Genomic DNA, 22,159 nt, shown 5'->3' on the forward strand with positions numbered 1-22,159 from the left:
ATTTTTTTAGTGTTTATTTTTAATTGACAGGTAATTGAGCATATTTATGGGGTATGCTGCAATGTTTCAACGCATGCAAGATCATAAAATCAGGGTGTTTAGAATACCCATGACCTCATGCATTTGTTAGGGCGGGAGTATTGAGATCTTGTTTGGGAACGTCCGTTGAGTGTTGCTAACCGTGGTCACTAGATGGTGCAACAGAACACCTGGCTTCGTTTTTCCTCTGTTACCTGTACCTTTGTAGCAGTAACCACTGACCGACGTCTCACTCTCTCCCCTCCCCAGCCCCTGGTAACCCCTTTTCTATTCTCTATGAGGTCAGCTGCTTTACATTCCAAAGTGGGATCATGCAGTGTCTGTCTTGCGTCTGACTGACTTCAATTAACATAATGTCCTCAGGTTTATTTGTGTTGTACAAATGACAGCGTTGCTGGGCACAGTGGCACAGGCCTTTGATCCCAGCCACTTGGGAGGCTGAGACAGGAGAATTGCAAGTTCAAGGCCAGCCTCAGTAACTGAGCAGTGCTCTAAGCAACTTACTAAAACCCTGTCTCAAAAAGCAAAAGGGCTGGGGAAGTGGCGTAGTGGGTAAATGCCCCTGACACCAAAAAAATAAAAAGAAAGAAAAAAATGGTGTCATTCTTTTTTACACCTGAAGATTTTTCCATTGTTTTCTACCATATTTCCTCGATCCTTTCAGCCATTGATTGTAACCCTAGTTCGAGTCCATCTCCCGGCTGCTGTGAATAGTGCAGCAGGAAAGAGTGTGGCTCTCTCAACAGGCTGGCTGATTTCCTTGGGGAATGTGCCCGGGAGTGGGGTCGCCGAATCCTACCGAGGTCTGTTGTAAATTGATACGTGTGTGTATGTTCATGTGTATGTGAATGTTTTTCAGCATTCCCAAAAAACATAGGAACATTTGAATATTATACAGTACAGTGTATTTAAAGCAGTCCTCTTGAGAGTGCATTTAAACACATTTTAAAAAAATTATCAGTAGTATCTTCGCAGTACCGGCGATGGAACCTGGGGTCTCGCACGTGCTAGCGAGCACCGAGGGGTATCCACAGCCCTTTTCTTTTTGTGGTGCTGGGAATTGAACCCAGGGGCTCGCTTCCAGTGCACTATATACTCGTTAAAAAAATCTTTTTTAGTTGTAGGTGGACAACTTTTATTTTGTTTATTTTTATGTGGTGCTGAGGATCAGACCCAGTGCCTCTCACGTGCTAGGCAAGTGCTCTACCTCCGAGCCACAACCCCAGCTTCGAATATTCATTCTTTATTTTGAGACAGGGTCTTGCTAAATTGTCTAGGCTGCAGACTGGCCCTGAACTTTCAGTCCTCCTCCCTCAGCCTCCCAACAGCCATGATCCACCATACCCAGTTGTATGTACATCTGTGTGCTGGGGATTGAACCAGGGGCACTTCCCCTCTGAGCTACATCCCCAGGCCTTTTTATTTATTTGTTTGAGTCAGGTTCTCATTAAGTTGCTGAGGGCCTCACTAAATTTGCTGAGGCTGGCCTCCAACTTGTGATCCTCCTGACTCAGCCTCCTCAGTCACTGGAATTACAGGCACACACTACTGTGCCCAGCCCTTTTAAAAATTTTATTTTGACAGAATGTCACCAGGTTGCCCAGGCTGCCTTCAAACTTAAGATCCTCTTGCTCCTGCCTCCCAAGTAGCTGGGTTTATAAGCATGTGCCACCATACCTGTGAAAGTATATTCTTTTATTATTAAATTTTAAGTGTTTAACTGATACATAAAATTGTACATATCTATTGCATACTATGTACTGTTTTGATACATGTGTACATTATGGAATGTTTAAATATAATTAAACACACCTGTCTCCTCAAATATCATTTTTTACAGTGAAACATGTAAAATTCTTTCTTCTGGCTCACTGAAATATGCAGTACTTTTTTGGGGGGGTTTGTTTGTTATTATAGTCACCGTACCATGCAAAGCACACCGGAACCTCCACTCCTACCTCACAATACCTCCGTGCCTTTGATCGACCTCTGCCCCTCCTGTCTCCCCTCCGGCTCTTTCCATTCCACCCCACCTGGTATGAGAGCAGCCTTCAGATTCTGTGTGAGCGGTGCTTGTCTTTCTGACTTACTTAGCATAATGATCTCCAGTTCCATTCGTGTAATTCCAAATGAGAATCTCACCCATCTGTGGTTGAGCAGTACTCCGTGTGTCTACCACATTTTCTCCCTCTGCCGATAAACACTTGACTACGTCCGTCTCTTGGCTGTGATGAATGGCACTGCAGTCAGATGTCACCAGGACATACCGATTTGATTTCCTTTGGGTATATGCCTGGTGGGACTTCCGGATCATACAGTAGTTATGTTTTTCGATTTGGGGGGAAACCTCCTTAGTTTGCCACAATGGTGGTACTAATTTACATTCCCACCAAGAATGTGCACGGGGGCCCTTTTCTCTGCATCCTCATCTGTAGGCGGTGGAAGTAACCACTCTGCAGGCGAGGAGGTGGCTCACTGGTTTGACTTGCATTTCTCTGCTGATCAGCCGTATCAGCCATGCTGAGCATTTTTTTCATGTGCCTACTGGTCAATTCTTTCTTTTTTTGGTGGGAGAGGGGTTTGAATGCAGGCGTTCTCCACCTCTGCGCTATATCCCAGCTTTTTATTTTTGAAACAGGTCTCCCTACGGTGATGAGGCTGGCCTGGAACTCGCCATCCTCCTGCCTCAGCCTCCTGGATTTGGGGTTACAGGCGTGCTCCCCTGGTCCGGCTCTTCGCCACCTTTTGAGCAATGTCTACTCACATCTTTCACCCACTTTTAAACTGGATTATTTGTTGAGCTGCTTGAATACCTTCTATATTCTGAATTTAGCTCCAGGTCATATGAGGAGTTTATAAACACGTTTTTCTGTTCTAGAGATCGTCTTTTCACTCTGTTGACTGTTTCTTTTGTGGCGTAGAAGCTTAGTTTGATAAAATCCCAATTGTCAATTTTTGCTTTTGCTTTTACTGCTTGTGTTTTTGAGGGGACTATTAAAAAAAAAAAAAAAAACTTGCCCAGTCTAACGTCACCATTTTCCTTATTTCCCAGAGGTTTTATATCTTCAGGTTTTACAGGAAGTCCATTCATTTTGAGTTACTTTTTGTATGAGGTGAGATGAGGATCTAGTTGTACGCGTGGATGTCCATTTTGCCCAGCACCACTTACTGCAGAGACTGCCCTTTCTCTCTCTTCTTGGGCACATTTGTCAAAATTTGGTGAGCTGTTCCAAGGGCATGGGTTTGTGTCTGTCCTCTCTTCTGCTCCACTGCTCTCTGGGTCTGTTTTATGTCCATACCATGCTGTTTTGGTCACTGTAGCTTTGTAATGTATTGTGTGTTCAGGTGTGATGGCTCCAGCCTGTTCTTTTTGCTCAAAATTGCTTTGGTTCTTCGTAGGTCCATGCGAGTTTTAGGATTTTTTTTGTTTGTTTCTGTGAAGAATGTCACTGGTGTTTTCAGAGGCTTGCATTCATTCCGTAGTATGGACATTTAACAATGTTAAGTCTCCCAGTCCGTCAGCATGGTGGGATTTGTCTTGAGTCTTTTTCATCAGTGTTCTTTAGTTTTCAACATAGAGATATTTCACCTCCCTAGTAACATTTATTCCTAAGTATTTTAATTTTGGGGAAAGTATTTTAAATAAGGTTGTTTTATTTTTCAGATAGTTTGCTATAAATGTATAGAAATACTACTAAAGCCAACGTGGTGGTGCACACCTATAATCCCAGCAGCGTGGGAGACTGAGGCGGGAGGATCCTAAGTTAAAAGCCAGTCTGGGCAACTAAGCAAGACATTGTCTCTGAACAAAAAAATTAAAAAGGCTGGGGATGCAGCTCAGTGGTAGAACAATTTCCTAGCATGTGCAGGGACGTGGTTCAATTCCAGCACCACGTACACCAAAAGACATGCTGGCTTTTCTGTGTTGACTGTGTGTCCTGCAACTTTACTGAATTTGTTTATTCTAACAGTTGTTTTTTTTTGGGGTGTGTTTAGCATTTTTCTCCATGGACGATCCTGTCACCTGTCATCTGCAAACAGTGACAGTTCTTCCTTTCTTCTCTTGCCTGATTGTCTGCTAGGACTTCCAGTACTATGTTGAATAGATGTGAAAGGATGTACCCTTGTCTTGTTCCGGATCAGGAAAAACTTTCAGCATATTAGCTGTGGACTTGTGGTGTATGGCCTTTATAGTGTTGAGATACATTCCTTCTGTATCTAATTTGTTGGGAGTTTTTAGCATGAAAGGATGTTGAATTTGTCAAATGATTTTTTTTCTACATCTATTGAAGTGATCATATGGTTTTTGTCCTTTATTCTGCTGATGTGATGGGTCACATGTATTGTTTTGCACATGTTGAACCACCTTGCATTCCCAGGGTGAATCTTACCTGATCATGGTAGAGGATCTCTTTAATGTGTTGTTGAGTTTGCTTTTGTAGTATTTTTTTTGAGAATTTTTCGATCTGTGTTCATCAGGGTTACTGGCCCGTACTTTTATTGTATCCTTGACTGGTTTTGGTACAAGAGAAGTATGAGACTCAGAGAATGAGTTTGGAAGTATACCCTCCTCTTCAGTTTTGTGGCTTGACTAAAATTGGCGGTAGTTCTTTAAAAGGGTAGGATTCAGCATGAAGCTATAGGCTCTGGGCTTTTCTTTGATGGGCGACTTTTTATTGTTGATTCAATCTCATTAATCATTATAGGTGTACAGATTCTCTACTTCGTGATTCAGTCTTGGTCGGTTGTGGTTGTGTGTGTCCAGGAATTTATCCATTTCTTCTACAATATCCAATTTGTTGGTGTATAACTGTTCATAACGGTTTCTTATGATCATTTGTGTTTCTGTAGCATCTCTAGTAATGTTTCCTTTTTCATTTCTGATGTTATTTGAGTCTTCTTTTTCTTAGTCTGGCTAAAGCTTTTCTTATTATATTTATCTTTTTTAAAAAAAACTTCATTTCATTGATCTTTTGAATTTTTTTTCATTTTTTTGTGCTCTGATGTTTATTATTTCTTTCCTTCTATTATTTCTGATTTTGGTATGTTGTGTTTTAATTTGTCTCAAGAAATTTCATAATTTCCCTTTTAATTTCTTCATTAACCCATTGATTGTTACAGAGCATGTTTCTTTTTAACTACTGTGTATTTGTGAATTTTCTGCAGCTCCTCCTGTTAACTTCTTATTTTAGTCCATTATGATCAGAAAAGTTACTTGATATGATTTCAGCCTTCTTAAATTTGCGGGGACTTGTTTCGTGGTCTAACACAGGATCATCCTGGACGGCTCTGTGTGCACTTGAGAAGAATGTGTATTCTACTTGGGGCGAATGGAATGTCCTGTCCATGCTCTGTTGGGTCCTTGGGTCTGTAGTCCAGCATTCCCTTGTCCATCTGCAGTCCGGATGATCTGTCCATTGCTGGAGTTGGGGTGTTGAAGCCCTGCCTATTATTTTCTTGCAACCGCTTTCTCCATTAGTTCTGTTAGTGTTTGCTTTGCACACCCATGTGCTCCGACGCTGGGTGCACTACACTCGGTGTTCCTCCAGCAGCACGGCCCCTTGATCATAGTGCGATGCCCTTTTCTATTTTCTTATGGTTTTTAATTTACGGTCTGTCTTGTCTGCTATGCGCCTGCTCTTTGGTTTCCATTTGCATGGAATCTTTTTTCCATCCCTTCCCTTTTAGTCCCTGTGTGTCCTTCCCAGTGAAGTGACTCTCTTAAGTATGTAATCAAATCTTTGGCTTTTATGCTATTACGTCTTTTTTTTTTTTTTTTACTATTTTTTAGATGTTGATAGACCTTTATTTTACTCATTTATTGATATGCAGTGCTGAGGCTTGAACTCAGTGCCTCACACATGCCAGGCAAGCGCTCTACCACTCAGCCACAACCCAGCCCTCCATTATGTCTTTTAATTGGAGAATTTAATCCATTTTCATTCAAGGTGATTATTGATAGGTGAGGACTTATTATTGCCATTTTGTTGTTTTCTAGTTGTATTCTAGATCCTGCCTTCGTTTCTGGAAGTGGACACAGGCATCCTCGGGAGCCCGGGCTGGTATGCATAAGGTGGATTGTGTGTGTCTCCAACATGAGGTGACTATAAAGGGAAACTTAATTATTTCAAAATCCATTATGAGGCTGACTTCAAATAAGTTCTAAAAATGTTTTGAGGCACTGGGATACAGGGTTGGTGCAACATACGGAAATCAATACACATAATACATCACGTCAACAGACTTCAGGGCAAGAATCATGATTATCTCAGTAAATGCAAAAAAGGCATTTGACAAAAAGCAGCATCCATTCATGTTCAAAACACTAGAAATACTAGGGATAGTAGGACTATGCCTCAACATTGTAAAAGCTAACTATGCTAAGCCCAAGGCCAACATCATTCTAAACAGAGAAAAACTGAAAGCACTCCCTGTTTAAAAAAGAAAAAAAAAAAAGGGACAAGGCAGGGAGGCCCTCTTTCACACTTCTATTCAACATCGTCCTTGAGACTCTAGCCAGAGCAATTAGACAGACCAAGGAAATTAAAGGGATACGAATAGGAAAAGAAGAATTCAAACTATCCCTATTTGCTGAAGACATGATTCTATATTTAGAAGATCCAAAAAATGCCACCAGAAAACTTCTAGAACTCATAAATGAACTCAGCAAAGTAGCATGATATAAAATCAATACCATAAATCAAGTGCATTTCTATACATAAGCAGTAGATCTGCTGCAAGAGAAGTTAGGAAAACTACCCCATTCACAACAGCCTCGAAAATCGTACAATACTAGGGAATCAATCTAACAAAAGAGGTGAGAGACCTCTACAGTGAGAACTACAGAACACTAAAGAAAGAAATTAAAGACCTTAGAAGAGGGACAGTTCTCCCTAGTTCATGGGTAGGCAGAATTCATATTATCAAAATGGCCACACTACCAAAAGTGTTATACAGATTCAATGCAATTCCTATTAAAATCCCAATGACGTTCTTCATGGAACTAGAAAAGCAATCATTAAATTCACTTGGAAAAATAAGAGACCCAGAATAGCCAAGGCAATCCTTAGCAGTAAGAGTGAAGCAGGAAGCATCACACTACCAGAATTTAAACTATATACTACAGAGCAATAGTAACAAAAACAGCATGGTACTGGCACCAAAATAGACAGGTATACTAATGGTACAGCATAGAAGACACAGAGACAAACCCAGTTACCTCATACTAGACAAAGGTGCCAAAAACATACATTGGAGAAAAGATAGCCTAATCAACAAATGGTACTGGGAAAACTGGAAATCTGTATGTAACAAAATGAAATTTAACCTCTATCTCTTACCCTGCACAAAAATAAAGTGAATCAAAGACGTGCACTAGAACAGAGACCCTGCACCTAATAAAAGAAAAAAGGCCAAAAGCTTCATCATGTTGGCTTAGGACCTGACTTCCTTAACAAGACTCTTAAAGTACAAGAAGTAAAATTAAGAATCAATAAATGTGATTGGTTCAAACTAAAGAGCTTCTTCTCAGTAAAGAAAATAATAATGTGAAAAGAGACCCTACAGAATGGGAGAAAATCTGTACCACATGTACCTCAGAGAGAGCACTAATCTCCAGGATATATAAAGAACTCAAAAAACTTAACACCAAAACAACAAATAACCCAATCAAAAAGTGGGCTAAAGAATTGAACAGACACTTAACAGAAGAAGAAATATAATCGATCAACAAACATGAAGAAATGTTCATCATCTCTTGCAATGAGATGCAAATCAAAACTAAGATTTTATCTCACCCTAGTCAGAATGGCAATTATCAAGAATACAAGCAATACCAAGTGTTGTTGAGGATGTGGGGGAAAAGGTACACTCGTACATTGCTGGTGGGACTGCAGATTGCCCAGAAAATTTGGAATGGAACCACCATTTGATCCAGCTATCCCACTTCTTGGTTTATACCCCAAAGACTTAAAATCAGCACACTACAGTGACGCAGCCACATCAATGTTTATCGCAGCTCAATTCACAATAGCTAAACTATGGAACCAACCTACGTGCCCTTCAACAGATGGATGGATAAAGAAAATGTGGTGCATGTACACAAGGAAGTATTACCTCAGCCTTAAAGAAGAATGAACTTAGGACATTAGAAAGTAAATGGATGGAACTAGAGAATATCGTGTTAAGTGAAATAAGCCAATCTCAAAAAACCAAAGACTGAATGTTTTCTCTGATAAGTGGATACTGATCCATGGGGGGCGGCAGGTAGGGGAGAGTGAAGGAACTGGACTACGTAGAGGGGGAGAGGGGAGGGGTGGGGCAGTGGGGATGGGAAGGGAAATAAACGGAGGCGGCCATTACTACCCTCTACACGTGTGGTCACACCACCGGTGAGTCAGCACCACATACAGCCAGAGGAAGGAGAATTGTGCTCCATTTGTGTACAATGTGTGAAAATGCATTCTACCGCCATGTATGACCAATTAGAACAAATTAAAAATTTAAATGTTTGGTGTCAAAGTGGCATTGATAGATGAAGCGCAGGTCCTTACAGAGGTGCACTCTCTCCTTGACTTGGTCTTCAATTAGAAACAAAGGCCAGTGCATGTGGGCACTGCCCTCATTAGGCACCAGTGGAACGCACAGGCCAGGAGGCGCTGGAATGGGTTTAGTTGTCAGTTTCTGGCTCCTGGGCTGCTGTTGTCTTCTCCCACCACTTCTGGTTTGATTTGGGAAGCCAGACGTCACCCTCTTTGTATTCCATGCAACATTCTCTGCACCTGAGACTGGGATTTGCCCAGGAGACGGGGTCAGACTGCTTGGGGTTGAATCCCACTGTCCACCCACTAGCTTTCTAACTTTGAGCAAGAAATTTAACATTGACAGGATTTGTCTTTTATCACTTCTAAACACCTTGTGATACTGTTTTATAATAGGACATACATTTTTTAAAAATTTTTGTTGTCGATGGACCTTTGTTTTATTTATTTATATGTAGGGCAGGGACTCGAACCCAGTGCCTCCCGCATGCTGGGCAAGCGCTCTGCCACTGGCCACAGCCCCAGCCTGGGACACACATGGGACCTCCATTCCTGGTGCTGGCATTTCCTGGCTTGGGGGTGACAGGAGGGTTATTCCCACACCCTCCTTAAGCCTACCAGCTGCCAGAGGAAGCCACGTGCGGTTGGAGGTCGGCACCTTCAGCCCCACACCCTGGCCTTGGGTGGGAGCAGAAGGTGGCAGGGACTTTCGCCAGCAGCCAGCGATTTCGCTGATGGTGAGCCCACGGCGCAGCCTCCGTAAAACCCGCCGGGGCTCCGGGCCGGGCTCCGGGCGCTTCCCGCGGGGGCACAGGCGGTGCCGGGGCGGGGCCTGGAGCCGGAAGAGCCGCGGCAGCACAGCCAGCCCGGGACTGGGCTCCAGGCATGGCTTCCTTTGGCGGTCACTTGACCTGGGTCAGACCAGCAGCAGTGAGCTGCCTCCGGAGTGTGCACGCCATCGCAGGGCTGTGGGCACCCTGGCTCACACCCAGGTCAATGGAAGTGGGGTGCCCGCTCTCTGCAATCCCACCTTGTGGGCAACTGAGCCCTCAACCTGCACCGGCTCCAGGTGGTCAATGTCAGGACTGGCCGGCTCCACAGGGACCTGGAGACTTGAACGGAGGCTGTAAAGGGCGTTTCCGTCTACACCTCATGCCCTGTCTACACCTCATGCCCTGTGTCCCAGCATTTCTGAATGTGAACTCTCAAATCCAACAAGGCTGGCAGTTAAGCCAAATGGAAGCAAAAGCTAAAGTGAGGTTGGTAGACTCCCGTGTCCCACAGAGGTAGCCTGCGGCACCACACTGCAGCCCAGGGAGGCGTGGTGACATGCGTGGGAGCACAGTGTTCCTTTGTTGGTCTGTTCCTGCTGTGGGAGGTTCAGAGCCTGTATTTATAAATGACATCAAGACGGGCGGTGCTGAAAGAACAGACCATGAGTATTTTGTGTCTCTGAGACTGAAGACAGAACATTCTTTCTGAAGTGTGTATTTAGCATTTAGAGCTGGGTGTGCATTATGGCCAGGTGGCTGATGCTCTTCCAGAGGTGCGACAGCAAACCAGCAGCTGGGACTGAGTGTGAGCCAGGCAAGTTTACTCCTGGCCCGTGACTGGTGTAAGACCAAGTCCTTTAACTCATTTATTGGCTGTTTCTTGAGCACCGAACGTGGCCAGGGCCAGCTACACCTACCCTTGAGTACTGAGCCTAATGGAGTGTCAGTAGGGAGACAGAGCTGAAGACGAGAGGGTCGAGGGGGACTTTGAATGACTGGGAAATATGACGAGGGAAGGGCAGACCTGTGTGGTAGTCCAGGACCGCAGAGGAAGAAGAGCCAAGAGGGAGTCAGAGGGGAGGGTGTTCAGACCTCGCCCTTCAGCCCTGGGAGCACCCCGCTCCCGGACATGGGCTGCTTTCACATGGAGGGCATGGCGCGGAGGGCCAGCCCTGGGTGCAGGCGTCCACCTGTCCCCACGGTCCCATCAGGACCACCTGGGGTTTGAAATTTTGCTAAGTGAGCACAACTGTTAGGTCTCAGTGAGCAAGCGGGCCAAGGATGTTAGAAAAATACAAAACTTTAATCTCTACGTATGTCAAAGCCCCGCGTGAAGAACGTTTTTTCACCCTGCGGAGCGAACAGGCCGCGGGCCCTCCGTGAGGTCAGTCCTCCCTGCAGCCCAGCCTGTGGCTGGTGCGACCCGCTCACAAGCTGCTCAGCTTTCCTCTGGGAGCAGCAGCTTGAAGGCCACCTGCCCACCCTGCAAGCCAGCCGAGTCCCCACTGCCGGGCCACAGCAGCCCTTTGCTGTAACCCAAGAACCCTGCGGCCTCGGGTCCAACCCCCAAGTCTGGCCATCTGCCAGGAAGAGCTGTAGCGCAGGCCGGCCGCGGAGGCTGTCAGGGAGGCTGTCCAGGGAGGCCGTTGGGGAGACCGTCCACAGAGCCGCAGCGAGCCCTGGGGTCTGCCACTCTCCCACTGCCTCTCTCCAGCCTCCTGGACCACATTCTGGTCGGTGGGTCTTTAAGGCACCACGTGATTTTAAGAACTGGCTCTGCTTCTGAGTAAGGCCTTCCTGTCACAGCTCCTCGCCAGTGACTGCTGGATGCTGGCTGGCAGCCCGGCAGCTCCAGGAAGGCTTCCTTCGGTCTTCAAGGCAGGACATAAGTGATTCTCTGAGCAACAGATTTGCAGCCTTGGGTGGAAAAGAGTTGTCCCTCCTTGGGGACGTAGGTCATCATGTTGGCGATCTCATCCAGGGACTCTTCTGTGTATGGGAGCTCCTGGCTCAAGAAAGCATCGCGAGCGCACAGCCTCACGTGATGGTATTCCAGCGGCAAGAAGGGGACAAAGAAGTCTATTAGGTTTCCCTTCACAAGACGGCTGTGGCCAAAGTCACTGTCTGAAATCAAGAAAGATAGTTACACGGGGTCTGACACGAGGCTGAGCTGTGGGGTTTTAATGTGTCCCTGAGCCTATGGCCTGGGCAGGGCTTGGTCCCTGTGCCAGTGCCCTGGGGCTTATCTGCAGCACACCTGGGCTCCCTTCAGTGACAAGCGCAGGTGACCAGCAGAGTGCAGGCCAGGGGGTGCCTGGTGTGGGGCCTCCTCCGGAGGCAGGAGCCATCCTCCCTTTCGCTGGAGGCTGAACCACTGAGGGTGGCACAGCGACACTGCTCAGAGCCCAGGGCCTCCGAGATCATTCCTGGATCTCCAGGGCCAGTGCCACTGACTCGTTCAAAGCGTTTTCGGAAAAGGCGCTTTCCTTGTGCCATCCACAGTCGACAGTGTGAGACGATCACAGCGTGTCTTCTGGATTATCAAGCCCCTGCCCGCCTCACAAGACACAGTCACCTCCAACTGTGGCCTATCCCACCTGGGTCCCTTACCTGTGGACTCTGTGATCTCGGCCCGGAGGTGGGGCTCCAAGTGTCCCACTGTGATTTCTTCCCGGGAATGTCCAGCCCTAAGCCATTTCAGGACCACCTCATTGATGACGTTGCCCCCAAGGTTACTGAAAGAGACAAAGGCTTGTTGACAGCAGCCTTGTTTTTGTACCTAGATTCCCGAGGGCTTCCTTGACCACTGAGACCAAAGCACTGGTGCCTGGAAGAGCGGAGGTCAAGGGGCCCGGCCCTCGCACAAAACCAGCAGCTGCACAGGAAAGACGATGTCCTGCTTCGCCACCCATCGTCCCCCTCCCGCTGCCTGTTGGCAAAGGCTTAGGAAACCATGCCAGGTGCAGCGAGCGTGGTGAGACCTGGTCCTTCCTTTGCATCTGTGGGACGGGGGCAGAGGTGTGGGAGGTTCCAGGACGTAGTGGCAAGAGCTAACGAAGGGGCCACTCACGTCTGGGCAGGAGGCCTCAGAGGGAGGGCGTCGTTTCTGTGCAGGTTACTGTGAGCGGTGACCCCAGACCCGAGGAGGACAGGTGTGTTCAGGCACAGACGCTGCAGGGGGGCTGTGCAGCTGAGCATCAGAGGCGGGCGAGTCTGGGGAGGCCTGGAGAGCCACTGGAGGCTTGGAGCTGAGGGCCTCGGGGGCAACCGGTCAGTTCTATGTTCTGAGACCCTCTCAGGGCTACAGAGAGAGGACTGAAGAGCCACAAGTGGCTGCAGAAAGCGCGTCCCAGAGCTTTCTGCCGGGAGTCCATACTTAGAGGTGAAAGGTGACCGAGAGGACTGAAGTAGTTTAAGAACCACCCTGGAGCTGGGCGTGGCGGCACACACCTGCAATCCCAGCAACTGGGAGGCTGAAACAGGAGGATCACAAGTTCAAGGGCAGCCTTAGCAACTAAGTGAGATCCTCTATCAAAGTAAAAAATAAAAAGGGCTGAGGGATGTGGCTCAATGGTAAAGTGCCCCTGGGTTCAATCCCAGGTACCAAAAAACAAAAGAAAAGCAAGAAAAGCAAGCAAGAAAGAAAAACAACACCCTCCACAGGACCCCGTAACTGAGGGACAGGAGAGCTGAGTGGAAGTGAGCGGGCAGGGTCGACCTGACAGGAGGGAGGCGAGCGGGGTTTGACCACGTTCCAGCCTTCCTCTGCTCTCCAGGGTTTGGGGTGGCACCAGGCAATGGGAATTGGGCTCTGAAGCACAGAACAGGGTGGGGTTAGAAAGGGGGAAGGAGGGGAACCGGAGAGCCACTCACAGGAGCTGGCAGAGGCAGGCGAGCCCTCCTCCCAGTGCCAGTACCCACGTCTCTCCCACCCTGCCCAAGGCGGCAGGCCAGGCAGCTCCTGCGCAGCTCCATTTCTGGGCCTCGCAGGCTCTGTCACCTGCTCGTCCACAGGCCTGCAGGATGGGGAGGGGGGCAATGGGGAGGACTGAGCAAGCCGGCCGCAGGGATGGGGGCTAGCACCTCCACACTGCTCTCCAGGCGACTGCATCCCTGGGACGCCCTCCTGCTCTTAACTTCCTCCTCTGCTCATGCGCAAGGCTCCCAGGCAAGGGGAGGAGCTGGGTGCTCACCTCCCCTCACCCACCCCGCCTCTCTTCTCCCCAGCTGGGCGGAGAGAGGCCGGGCCAGGCACCCTCCCTGCCAGGCAGGTAAGCCAGACGGCCCGGTCGTATAGCCAAGTGTTCGGAGCCTCCTTGCTGTAGGGACCGATGTATCCCTGATGACCAGACTGTACGAGGGGCTGAGGCCCTGCAGGACCGAGGGCAGTCCCCGCTTCCTCCAGGTCAGCTGCTCAGCCAGACTTGCCCAAACCCCTGCACACACCTGCAGGAGGAAAAGCTGCTCACAGCACTGCTTCCTGTTGCCCGCAGCTGCTGCCCAGCTCCCACCTCTGTAGGAAGGGCTGCAGGTCGCCTGGACGCCTGAGGGCATCAGCAGAAGCAAGGCACCCTGCTGCAGGGGACTGCGCCATCCCATATTCCTCCTGGAGGCAGAGGCGGGTAGCCCTGTCCCCGCTGGCCTGAAGGGCAGGCCCCAGGTTAGGGTAAGACTAGTGGGGCCGCTCACCCAGCCCTGGGGCACAGACCCCGGTGCCTTCTGGCTTCCACCCAGAAAACCACCAGACTCCAGGTGTGTTGAGACCCGGAAGCTTGACCTCTTCATCTGAAGAGCTGCAGTACCCAGCACAGCGCTTGCTCGCTGCAGGTGGATGTCACTGCACGTCTGACTGCACCGTCTCCCACTCCCTTCTGAAGGTCCCTTCTGCTGGCCGGACAGCCAATGTCTTTCCCCCTGCCAGGATGACATCTTTATCTCATACCCAGGCATCACCCGGGAGGCCCTCTCTTGGTGCCCCCGCCCCTCACCTTCAGCTCCTCAGGGCTGCCACCAACAGGCCACCTGCAGACAGACACCACCTTCCAGGAGTACAATTCCCTGTCACGCCCTCCCAGTACCCCATGACACAGGCAACTCCAGGCTCCTAAGAAGGGCCTGAGCTGTTCTTCAGGACCAGGCGCTCTGGGGTCTGCCCTAAGATGACCTGAGAGCCTGGTGGAACCAGTGTCCAACAAGCAGAACCTGAAGGACAGAACCTAAAGTAGAAGGTGCGCCCTCGAATGGCTGCAGGGTGGACCAGAACTGCCCACAGGTCTCCTCTGGCCCGGTCTTTCCCTCGCCGCCTACTGGTGGACAGGCAGAGGCTTGAGCTGCCTCCTCTCCTCGTCGGCGGACCTTCAACCCAGTGCCTTTCCTCAAAGCCAGGTTCCGTGGCATTGGGACGTGTCGCCTCTGGCATCAGACGCTGCAGAGGGCAGGCCAGCAAAGCCAAGGTCTCATTTCAAACAGCAGGTTTAGGGTATTTTCCAGTATTAAATGGCAGGAGTTCCCGTAGTGTGACTTGGTCACGTTAGCAGTTTAAATTGCTTGTCTTCAAATACAAAAATCCTCACTACCAAGGGAGATAAACTGAAGTTCATTGTAGAAAGCACGTCCGGAGGCACAGTCCCTGCCTACTGCTGGACACCGACCTCAGGAGTTCAGAGCCACACTTTCAGTCACACCTGGCCTGGGGCGGCGGGAGGGGAAGCCTTGCTGGATGCGGCCCTGCATGACCTGGGTGGACAATGGCAGCCTGGCCCACAGCTTCTCAGGGTGGGAGGGCTTGGTGCAAGCCAGCACCAGAGCCACTGGAACCAAAGACTATAGTTAAGTGACCCTTTGAGTCCTGTCACCGGTGTGTGCTCCCACTGGAGGGCAGGCTGGCTGCTTCCCGCAGTGGGGGTCTGGACTAGTCTAGCAGGACAACTTGCCCCGGGCAGTGCCTCCGTCCCCTGTGACCAGCCACGTGGCCTCAGTCGGTCCATCAAAGTCAGGTCACTGGGGGAAAGTGGGGCTGTTGGGGAGACAGACAGCACTGCTGGCTGGCCGGCAACCAAAATGCTACAAAGGCAAATGTTTGCCTAGAGACCAGGACACTGGGCTCAGCGACCATGGCCGGCTGGGCGAGGGCTTCTAGCTGGAGAAGTGGGCGAAGCGGTGGCCAGGAAGCAGCGGGGCCCTGGCCTGATCCCGGAGGGGAAGGAAATGCTTCTACACAAAAGTGAAAGGGATCCCCATGGTGGTCCCTGGGCTTCTGCAGCGGGTTCAGAGGGTCCCCAGTGAAGGCAGAATTGGGGACAAGCAGTGAGTGTAGAAACAGGGGATCGGTCAAATCGAGGAAATTGAGGCCATGAAAGCCATCTGCCTCTGGAAGCTGGAGGCTAGCCCTGGGAGAATGGAAAGTCAAGGATCTCCAGAGCCCACTGATTACCAAATTACCTGCTCCGTCAGGGACTACAGACAAGGAGATGCTAATGAATGCCCCCTGGGCCCCTGCCTGGATGAATCACCTAGGCCCTCCCCCTGCCCATGGCTTCTCACTTTATGCAAAACCAGGCCTAGTCACAGAGGCAGGAAGGAGAGATAAGGGGGGAGAGAACTGGAGAGCAAAAGACACCTTAACCTATAAAAGATGTAGGGTGCGCTCACTTCTTGGGACTTTAGAACATCAGCCATGGCCCCCTTCTTCCTCCAGGGAGAACTCTGTATTATTACCTTTAAATAAAACCTGCTTAATATGCTTGCCTTGGCTGCTTCTCTAGTGTTCAAACTTCAACATTAGAGGGAGCAGAACTCGTCACCGGTAAACGGCGGTATCACCAGCACCTGCGCCCCACCACCTATGCCCCACTTCTTCCGTGGAGAGGCCTTAGGCACAAGGCCACTCCTTTGTCTGGCCTCCTCTGCCTGATTCACTGCAACAGGAAGACCCCTGAGCCCGCCGCTTAGAACATGGGCCGGAGAGTGAGTTCAAGAAGCAACCGTCCCCCACGCCTGCCTCTGGGCCCGCAAACCGCGTCAGATGTCTCTTCTCTCCAGCTCGCCCTGGGACCCTCGTCCCCCACCTCACAGCTCAAGTCCCACAAGCCCACACAGCAGGGTGGACTTGCCGTCACACTGGAATCCTGACCTGGTGCTAGTTTAAACCTGTCCCACCTTGTTTTGAGGGTCCTTCACTGAAGAGTTCTGCCTTCAGCTCACCCCTCCACTCTCAAGCCTGGGTGAGAATTGTCCCCACCTCCCCATCCTCACCAGGTGTGCCCCAAGGCCTGAAAAATACACTGCAGCGGGGCAGCCAGGGATGGGGAGGAGGAGCAGGCCGAGTGGGGAGATCTGACTTTAGGAAATCTATAAGACGCTTTTGCAGAGCTTCAAGTCGAAGCCTCCATAAAAAGACAGTTGGACAAGTTCAAGGCCATTTCAAGAGCCTGGGGTACTCTGCAGAACAAAAGCCAGGAAATGCAGCCCAGTGCTAAGTCCTCCAGGGTAGCCTGGATCAAGCCACAAGTGGAGAGAGCTCATCCAACACAATGCACCCTGGAGTTTGGCCAGTGCTTCCTCTTAGCAGAAAGCGAACTGCAGGCCTCTGGGGCTGAGCAGCCTGCCCTGGGAATTCTCCAGGGTAGCTGGTACTTGATTTTGAGCTAATGAGCTGTCTGCTGTCTAGAACAGCAACGAGGCCCGCCGCAGTCCCCGCACACCAGCCCTGCTGACTGCTCCTCCTCAGACCTCACCTGAGAAAAAGAAAGAGGGTTCTCGGAGGCCCGGTGCTGCGGCCCTCAGTGGCCTGGCGTTCCAGGTATGGTCCAAGGAGCTCTAGCAGTCCCGGGTGCAGCTTCTCAGCCTCGTCAAAGATGAACAGGCTCTGCTGGCAGCGCTGCTGTGTCTCCCGGATCTGGCCTGTTAGCTGCTCCTGCATGGGACATGGGCAGCTGCGGGAACCTGGGGACATCCCACCCTCCAGCCACAGTCAGGTCGGAGCCCCAGGACATCTGCAGTGGGTTGCCTGGGACTGGTTCCACCCTTCCTAGGACCTCCAAATCCATGCCTCTGGGGGCAGGGCTCACACCATTTGCTGGCAGGTTTCCGGCTGATTCTCCTGAACCTGCAGTTCGCAGCCCTAGCCCAGGGAGAGGAAGGGGTCTGGGGATAATGGAAAGAAACCCGCTGCCCTGGGAACAGGCCCCCATTCTGGCCTTCTCCCTCCTCTCCAGGACTAGGTCCTGTCCTGGGAGTACCTGCTAAGTCGATTCCCCAAGTGCAGGGGCAGGCTCTGCTGTGGGGGCCAGAGGCTCAAGAGCCAGAGGGGGCCAGTGCCTTGCCTGCACTCCCAGGAGCAGAGCACCCAGGCTGGGCCAAGATCTCAGGGAGGCGAGACTCCTGAGCGCCTCTGGGGCCCAGCCACCCTGTAATGCAGGGATCCGCGAGGTGGGGGGTTCCCACTACAGCCAAGAGAGTAAACCCTTGATTGAATAAAAGCTCTTTTGTGGTGTCCCCAGGGCTGCGCAAAGAATATACTTGTTCTTACCCTAGTCTACACACCCTGCCCACCCTTAACCTCCTTGGAGTCCGACTGACTTCAGCCCCCAGTCACCTGAGGGCACGGGTGTGTGTGTGGGGTGACATGTCAGTCTCCACAGTGGGGAAGCTGGGATCCACAAAGTCGGATAATTTTTCCTGAGAAGGCCCAGTTGGTTGGCCGCCTGCCCACAGGCCATCTGGAGTTCAGGACGGTTCGCCCTGCCCTTGCCCTCTAAGGTCATGCTGACACTGCCAGGTAACCAGGGAAACCTCCAGCCTCAGACTCTAGTAACTAAAAGCCAGAGACAGAACTCATTTCCTCACAGTAGGAGTTTGCTCATTTTCTGGCTAATTTTAAAACGCTACAGGTCTGAATGGGAAGAACCCGGACACAGCAGAACAGCATAAGAACTTTCTGCCCACCTACTTGTTGGCATAATGAGTCATTATGGGAAGACAGGTAGAAACACCTGATGTGACTTGCCTCTTTATAAAAAGGCACAGCTCAGGAGGTAGCTTGCCTAGCACGCTGGAGGCCCTGGGTTCCATCCCAGCACGCATAAAAAAAAAAAAAAAAAAAAAAAAAGCAGGACATGCGACTAAATTGCAGTGGCACCGGGAAAGGCCTGACACCAAACCACCGCTGAGAGCCAGCCGGGCTGTCAGCGCAGGGAGGTGATGGCAAAGTTCTCGCTTTTCTCTGTCCCGCATTCCCTATGACATTTCACTACTTCCCTGACACAAAAGTCAACACACAATGGTCCTGTTAGGCTGGGTCCAGCCTCTCGAGGGGGGCTGTTGGAGAGACAGAGCCCAGGAGTGGAGTCGGGACAGCAGGTGGTCCTCTGAAGGCTGGGGCCTTACGGGTCTGTCACGGCCTGTCACTACAGCGGCCTGGGTCCTGCCCTCCCCGAGGCTTCACCAGAGCCTCCCCCTTGAGAGGAAGGGCTGGTATCGGGGGCTGCCTCAGCGGAGGCCTCCCTCCAGCCCCAGCCCTGGGTCGCATGGCTCCCTGGCACACCCAGCCTCACCTTGTACAGGTCCACATACTTGGGGTGTGGAAAATGGAACATGGCAATAAACATCTTGACACAGTCACTCCTCAGCCCGTCCCGATACAGGTTCTCCGCCAGCATCCGTGCCACAAAGTTCTTGCCTGTGCCAGACCAGCCGTGGAACGACAGAGCCAGGGCCTTCTCTGGCCAGGGCATCTCTAAGTAGCCCCTCACTGTTCTTAGGACCAGCTCCCGGGCCAAATGCTGGCCATGCAGACGCCCACTCAGGTCGGACTCTAAACCTGGGGGCAGGAAAGAGGAGGCCACAGTGAGAGGCGCACACGAGCATGACCCCGCAGCAGGGCAGTGGTCAGCCACACATCTGTCACCCCTCGGGTGGGATCATCCCATTTGACCTCAGAGGGCAGACCTCGCAGCAGAGTGGACTCAAGGGCTATTTTCTGAAGTCTGAGAAATGGAGACTGAACTCAGGGAGAGAACAGGTGTCTGATTCCCCAGCCAGAACAATCTTGGGGAACAACTGGTATGCTGGGGGAAGGGAGGAAACTTGCCAACTGCACATCTGAGGTCTTATTCTGAATCAGCAGATCAAATAAAGACTTCCTGATCTCTGCCTAGTCTGGTGTTCTGACATGTGCCAGACCATGTCCCTAGCATACTGTGTCACTGGTGCTTTTTCCAGTCAAGCGACCTAATGTCCAGGGTGGGTCTCATTTGTGGAGATGGAAATGCTGGGATCAGGGAAACTCTAGGCAAGAAACTAACTGCTCCTGGGGAAAACAGGGAACTTCTGCAAAACACTACTAGCCTAATGGTCCTTTAACAGACTAGATTGAATGTCACCCTCTGAGAGTTAAGATGTGAACCACCTGCAGCATGCAAATACAGTCACCGGAATTAAACACACACACACAAGAGGGCACATGCAGCATTCGCAGGCATACGGGCAGGGCAATTTTTAATCCATGTGATAGCCAATATGAATTAGTTTATAACCAGAAACAATCTCCTATTTCAGCTGCTGAGCCATCTTCACTGATCCAAGATAAACTGGGAACCCAAGTTGTGTCCCCCAGACATTTGTTGGCCAAGGGTTAGAAAGGGACACTTTGAATCACAACACACAGTTTCTGACTGGTTCTCTTGCTTGATCCTTCTGACCACTCTGTGAGAGGTCACTATTCCTGTTTAGAGAAGCAAGGTCCTCTGGGCCTGACTCTCCTCGAGGGTCACAGGATATGCTGCGTTAAGGGGCAATCCTGGTGCACAGCAAGAGCTCCACAGACATCAGCTATTCTTTTTCCTAGGACCCACTCCCAGGTATGACCGAACATGGGGAGTGAGGACAGAGGAAAATCTTCTGACTCCACAGGGGGCAGACAGGCCTGTCCCACCTCTGGCAGTGCCCCCGCCTTCCACTTGTCTTAGTCTGGTGTGACATGTTCATGACATTCCCATGGATTCCAACAAGCTGTGAGCCATGAAACTAAAGGTGAACAAGGTTTTCTCTTCCCTGATTCAAGTACCTTGATACTCCTTCAAAAGCCAGGCTGCAGGGGGGCGTGTTGCTCGAGGTTAGAGCCCTTGCCCAGAAAGTGTGAAGCCCTGGGTTCCATCTCCAGGACAACAACAACGAACAAACAAAAAACCCAGGTGGGACGGAAGTGCTCTGGCCTCTCTCTCTAGATGGGTGAATGCAAAATCCATTAGTGACTAATGTTAGTCTCACATTCTTCCCATTTTGGAGGGTGTTATTTCTCGAAAGCTCAGTGGTTTAACGTCTTGTCCAAAGAAGATTCTCAAATCATTGCAGACCTGAGTGAAATTCCGGTGTGACAATTCCTGCGCGGGAGGAGGTTGGGCGGGATGGCAAAAGCTCCGCACCTGGGCAGTCACCTCCCCTCCCCGCAGGCCCCTGGAAGCCAAGCCCGGTCCCACCTGGGAAGTTGTTGGAGATCCTGCAATCCCCGCCAGGGCAGCGGTTCTGGAAGCCGCGGTACCACGTGGAGAGGACATCCAGGTACCGCTGACCCAAACCAGGAAGGCTCCAGCCTGGAAAAGAGGAGCTGTGAGGCAAGGACAAGGTTCTTTGGCCCACGACAGTGATGCGACAACCATACCACACAATGTGCCAGTGACAGCGCCGGAACCAGGGCTCAGGTCCCAAGTCCCCCCGCCCAGCTTCTGCCCACTGCATGTGCTCAAGCCTGGCCTGGCGAGCCACCCGAGGGAACCAGGGCGGGGCCCCTGCCCGCGGCCGCGCACCGGAGGCCGGCGAGCCATCAGCGGCCGCCGGGCGCGGAGGAGCGGACGGCGGCGCCGGGCTGTGCGCGAGGCGGGGCTCCCGCGCGGCTGCGCAGCGCCACCCCGCGGGGTCCCTTACCGCCGGGCCCCGCGTCGGCGGCAGCCTCGTCGCAGTGGTCCGGCCACACCTGGCAGCTGAAGAGCGCCCAGTACCGCCGGGACAGGGCCCCGGCCGCGCGCAGCCAGGCCCGCGCCGAGCCCGGCTCCTCGGCGCCCTCCCACGGCCTCTCGGCGCCGCGGTGCCCAGGCGCGGCCGCGAGCGGCAGCAGCAGCAGCAGCAGCAGGAGGCCGGGCCCCAGCGGGCGCCGCGGGCCGCGAGGCATGGCCGGGCTCTGCCGCCCCCGCAGCCGCGGGTGCCGCTCCTTAAAGCCCGGGCGGGGCCGGCACCAGCCAGGCGGGCCCGCGATTGGTGTTGCTATGGCGACCGGCCCGGCTGCCTGCTCCCTCGGCACGTGACCCGAGCAGGAAACCGAAACCCAGGCCGGTGTCCCGGGACGGCATCCCGAGGCCGACAGAAGGCCCCGGCCACCCCGCCGCTTCAGGGACGCAGTCTATCCTGGGGCGCGACTGCGGCCGCAGAGGCGGTGGCGCCAGGCCGGAAAGCCAGCGTCGTCCTCTCATGGCTTTCGGCAGCTCTGGCCTACCGAATCCGGCACCCTCCGTGCCCTGCCCCTTCGCCTCCCACTAGAGGAAGCGGGGGACGCCGGTGGGCCACGGGAGTCCACCGAGCGCAGCAGCGGCCCCGGGAAGAAGGCGCGCAGTAGGAAGCCCGTCTGGCTGAGGTCGCCCTCGCTCCCCTGCCGAGGGAAACAACCAGCAGGCCTCCACCAAAGAGAGGAAGCTGAAGGTTTCAAGTTTGGAGGCATTTGGGGTTTGGAAACCCCCGCCCCCCAAATCATGGGGAAATCATGAGTTCTCCTACTGATGTGATTATGTCTCATGAAAAAGGCATTTAAGTGCTCTG

General features: G+C 51.6%; 1 protein-coding gene across 1 annotated transcript; it reads right to left on the reverse strand.

Moving 5' to 3' along the window:
- Nucleotides 1-11,015: 11,015 nt before the first annotated feature.
- Nucleotides 11,016-21,844, reverse strand: TOR3A (torsin family 3 member A). Its single transcript, XM_079108056.1, has 6 exons — nucleotides 21,275-21,844; nucleotides 20,830-20,943; nucleotides 18,907-19,172; nucleotides 17,089-17,267; nucleotides 11,963-12,087; nucleotides 11,016-11,476 (listed from the first exon to the last, which is right to left on the reverse strand). Exons 1-6 carry the CDS (start codon nucleotides 21,516-21,518, stop codon nucleotides 11,226-11,228), a joined length of 1,179 nt encoding a protein of 392 aa, XP_078964182.1. The 5' UTR covers nucleotides 21,519-21,844; the 3' UTR covers nucleotides 11,016-11,225.
- Between the last annotated feature and the right edge of the window lie 315 nt (nucleotides 21,845-22,159).

This window comes from Sciurus vulgaris (assembly GCF_902686455.1).
Source record: "Sciurus vulgaris genome assembly, chromosome: 12".
NCBI classification, from domain to species: Eukaryota; Metazoa; Chordata; class Mammalia; order Rodentia; family Sciuridae; genus Sciurus; species Sciurus vulgaris.

Coding starts and splice junctions, on each gene's coding strand:
- TOR3A (XM_079108056.1), bottom strand. CDS start 21,518: ATGCCTCGCGGCCCGCGGCGCCCGCTGGGGCCCGGCCTCCTGCTGCTG. Junction 19,173..20,829: donor GATCTCCAACAACTTCCCAG/GTGGGACCGGGC, acceptor TCCTGCCCCCAG/GTTTAGAGTCCGACCTGAGT. Junction 11,477..11,962: donor CGAGATCACAGAGTCCACAG/GTAAGGGACCCA, acceptor TCTTGATTTCAG/ACAGTGACTTTGGCCACAGC.